The 3663-nt window shown below is 41.0% G+C and overlaps 1 protein-coding gene across 1 annotated transcript in view; it reads right to left on the minus strand.

The window, feature by feature from the left end:
* The window catches only part of CCNYL1 (cyclin Y-like 1), a 35456-nt gene extending 34087 nt beyond the window's left edge, over nucleotides 1-1369 (minus strand). The window contains exon 1 of the mRNA XM_014546120.1: nucleotides 1325-1369. Within this exon, the coding sequence (XP_014401606.1) occupies nucleotides 1325-1369 (45 nt within the window). The remainder of the gene's footprint in view (nucleotides 1-1324) is intronic.
* Nucleotides 1370-3663: the final 2294 nt, after the last annotated feature.

Genomic DNA, 3663 nt, shown 5'->3' on the forward strand with positions numbered 1-3663 from the left:
CGCAGGGTGGGCCGGCCTGACCCAACCAGTGCAGGAATTCATGCACTGGGCCTCTAGTTAAGTTATAAGAAAGAATACTAGCTGAATTCTACAGGGAGGTACAATGCATCCACTTTTATCTGTGTCCCCAGAATAAAGCATTATTATGGGATGGTATATGGTTTCACTTTAAAAGATGGCCAACCATAAAGGATGGGTAAATGAATGGTGGTCCAACCATTTGATGGTACACTGAATAGTTATTAGAGGGCATGCAGTTGGATGGAAATGCATCCTGGAGCGCTCTCCAGGTGTCAAACACAATTCCCAGAGCTATAAGTCATTACTTCTCTTTATAACAAAATGTTACAAAGCAGTGCATAAAGAGTGACCTCCTTTTCATAGAACAAACAAAATGTGTTTATGTGCATACATAAAGTTCAACACCAAAATATTAATATAAGTTCTTGATATTCTGAGTATAAGTGAGTGACTTTTCTGGATTTTCTAAATCTTTTACATCAAATACGTATTAATATTGCCATACAAAAAAAGCAAAAAAGAGGGTTTAAAATAGCTACCGGAAAGAGGAAAGATCTGTTGCTCAGAGGTTTTTCCACATAATATTGCCAATTCCTTCCCTACTCACTTCTTAGGGGTAGGGGGAGCAAGGGGTCATCTGAGAAAGCACCTTTAGCCAGGAAATGAGCAAAGCTCAGAAGGTCAGAACATAAAAGGCTGTATAAAAGGTGATGAGTAATAAATTGGATAACAGAATCTTAAGTGTTTTTGTGTGTGTGTGTTACTGATACTACCATCAGTTATATTATATATACTAGTACTGTTAGAAAAAGGCAAGGTAGTAGAAAATTATTGTTAAGTCTATCTGAAATCTATACTAGGTTCTTGGAATGTCTCTTTGAAATGACTTGAAGAAATCATGTTCTTGTATTTCAGAGCATCATTCATGTATGATTTTGTATAAGTAACCAAATAATTCTCCTTTGTAGAAAAGCTGAAATAAGTAGGTATTTCTTGGTTTCCAGGGATATTGATATAAAACTGTCTGAAATAAAGACATCAAAAGAAAACTTTCAATGTGCTGGTCTTTATATTTAGTGTTCTGACTTGTTTCTATGGAAACTTAATAGCAAATGCTGAAATTTGAGGTTTCTTATATCATTTTATTGAATTTCCCCCAAAAAATAAAAACAAATTGAAATGAAATTTTAACTATCATGTTAAACATAAAAAGGTAAATTCTGTACTCATGAACTCTATTTTTTCAACTCTTCTGATTTAACACTCCTGATCATAGTCCTATGCTTAATCCTTGTTACCTTACCTGCTCTCTTACCAGTTTCTCTGCAAGTCCCTCTATATGAGGCATTCTTGGCTTCAATTTGAAGTCACCAGAACGAACTCTTTAAAATATATCAACTCGTTTACCTGATAAATTCATGCTATTTCATGACTTCTACTCTTTTATTCTTATTCATCATAAGGAATTTAGAAATATAGAATGGAGCCCTGGCCGAGTAGCTCAGTTGGTTAGAGCGTCATCCCAATACACCACGGTTCTGGGTTCGATCTCCATCAGGGTACATACAAGAATCAACCAATGAATGCATAAATAAGTGGAACAACAAATCAATATCTTTGTCTCTCTGTCTCTTCCTTTCTCTCTAACATCAATACATTTTAAAAAAGAAATATAGAATGGAGAGGTAAATGTTGCTTCTGAGTTTGTACAATAATGTTGATGGAAGAGGGCATAAATGGTGATGGAAAAAATAAAACAGTAATTTCGATGGAAAAATCAAGACTGGAGTAAGTTAAGATAGCCCCACTCTATGAAGAAATTATAAAATATAAGCTGCATTCTAAAGAGGTTTTTAAGCACAAGAACTGAACTTGGTGTATCTATCACCTCCATGTCAGCTTTTCTGTCCAGTAGCTGTAGCTGTGTTACACAGTCATTTCAGATCTCTTTTTTGAAATATATTTTTTATTTCAGAGAAGGGAGAGGGACAGAGAGCCTCCTGCATCAAGCCCGCAACCTGGGCTTGTGCCCTGACTGGGAATCAAACCGTGACCTCTTGGTTCATAGGCCGATGCTCAACCACTGAGCCACCACGGCCGGGCTCATTTCAGATCTCTTAAGTCTTGCTTTCTTTATTGGTAATATAGGGAGAACATATGCATGGGTCTTATTTGCAGTTAGCAGGGGCAAATGAGATATACATGAAAATGTATTGTAAATCTTAAAAGAATATATAAAGGTCCTATTTTGGTCTCTCACTAACACTACCCACCTACTAACTGGTTCGTAAAATCACTCACAGGCTTACCTTACAGCACCTAAGAGCAAAGTTTTCACAAGTACTTACTTGCTTTGTGTTTAAAGGTACAATTAATTCACATAATTTGTTCCTTTTTTTCCACAATATTTGAATATTCTTAAAAGGAAGTACTTCCCAGTTACACAGCCAAATCCATTGTCCACAGGCTTATTATTCTAACTTTTAAATAAATTGAAAGCTCAAGTAAAGTTTGAATAGAGTAAGAACTATAAAACATTTTCTCTATGAAATCAAATAACCTCTGGCATTTACATGAAACAAATGGGCCTTTAACATCTCATAACTCATTGTTTTCTACTTCAAAGAACAGTCTTTATGAGCCATGTTGCTACCCAGAATTATTTTAAAACAGACATTTCCTCTCTTCTCCCTCCGCCCTACCCAGCTGTTAGGTCTTGACAACTTTTACTCAACGTTCTCCAAGGTGAACCGGGTCCTATGGGCAGGAGGGGAGAGGAAGGAGAGCGAGCCATGGAGACAAACACTGCTGTGCAGGGCCTGGCATCTTAACTCCCAGACCTTCCTATTACACATGAAAGTCTACATTTATGTTTGTTAGTTTTTTCTCTTTTGAAACGTTGACCCACAGTCTCATGAACCACCCCATCTCTCCCTTAGAGCAGACAACGTGAGAGTAAAGTCTGTTAAGTCAGTGGAGTAAGACAACGCATATTTGCATCCAAGTGGGAATTTTAAAGTAATCAGACTTTAACATTGGGGGGGAGGGGGGCGCATATTCTCAGTTAACATTCCACATCCTTCAGGTCTTTTAAGTTCCCTCTCCCACATTCTCTTGCCTTCTGTATTCAAACGATAGTTGGAAGAAATAAAGCAACTGAAAACTGCGTGCTTAAAGCACACAGACCCTCCTTTGCCGGTCTCCGTCCTGAACTTGAATAACCCCCCCTAGAATGTCTGCGTCTGACCTGCCCCGGGCATCAACCACCTCCAGGGGTGGGCGGCCAGGCTGCCAGCGGGCCCCGGCCCGGCCCCTTCACCTGGGCACCGTCTGGGCAGGTGAAGACGGGGGAGATCGGATGGATGCTCCGAAGTTGCGGTGGGAGAACCTATACCCGAAAGTCCCTACAAAGTCCCACCAGACATTCAATAAAGCCATGACCAGGCCGGACGGAGGGCGGAAGGGTCTCGGGCTGGGCGGGCGGAGAAGGGACCTGAGGGAAGAACTGGGTGCCGGGGGTGAAGAGGGACACTGGCCCGCAGGACCGGGAAGGGTAAGGGGCGGGGACGCCAGGCGGAGCCAGCCTTCCTTTCGGTGCCAGCCCGGGGAGGGCCGGCTCCGGGCAGGAAGGGGCCCCGGGGC

Source organism: Myotis brandtii, unplaced genomic scaffold (genome assembly GCF_000412655.1).
Source record: "Myotis brandtii unplaced genomic scaffold, ASM41265v1 scaffold43, whole genome shotgun sequence".
Lineage (NCBI taxonomy): Eukaryota > Metazoa > Chordata > Mammalia > Chiroptera > Vespertilionidae > Myotis > Myotis brandtii.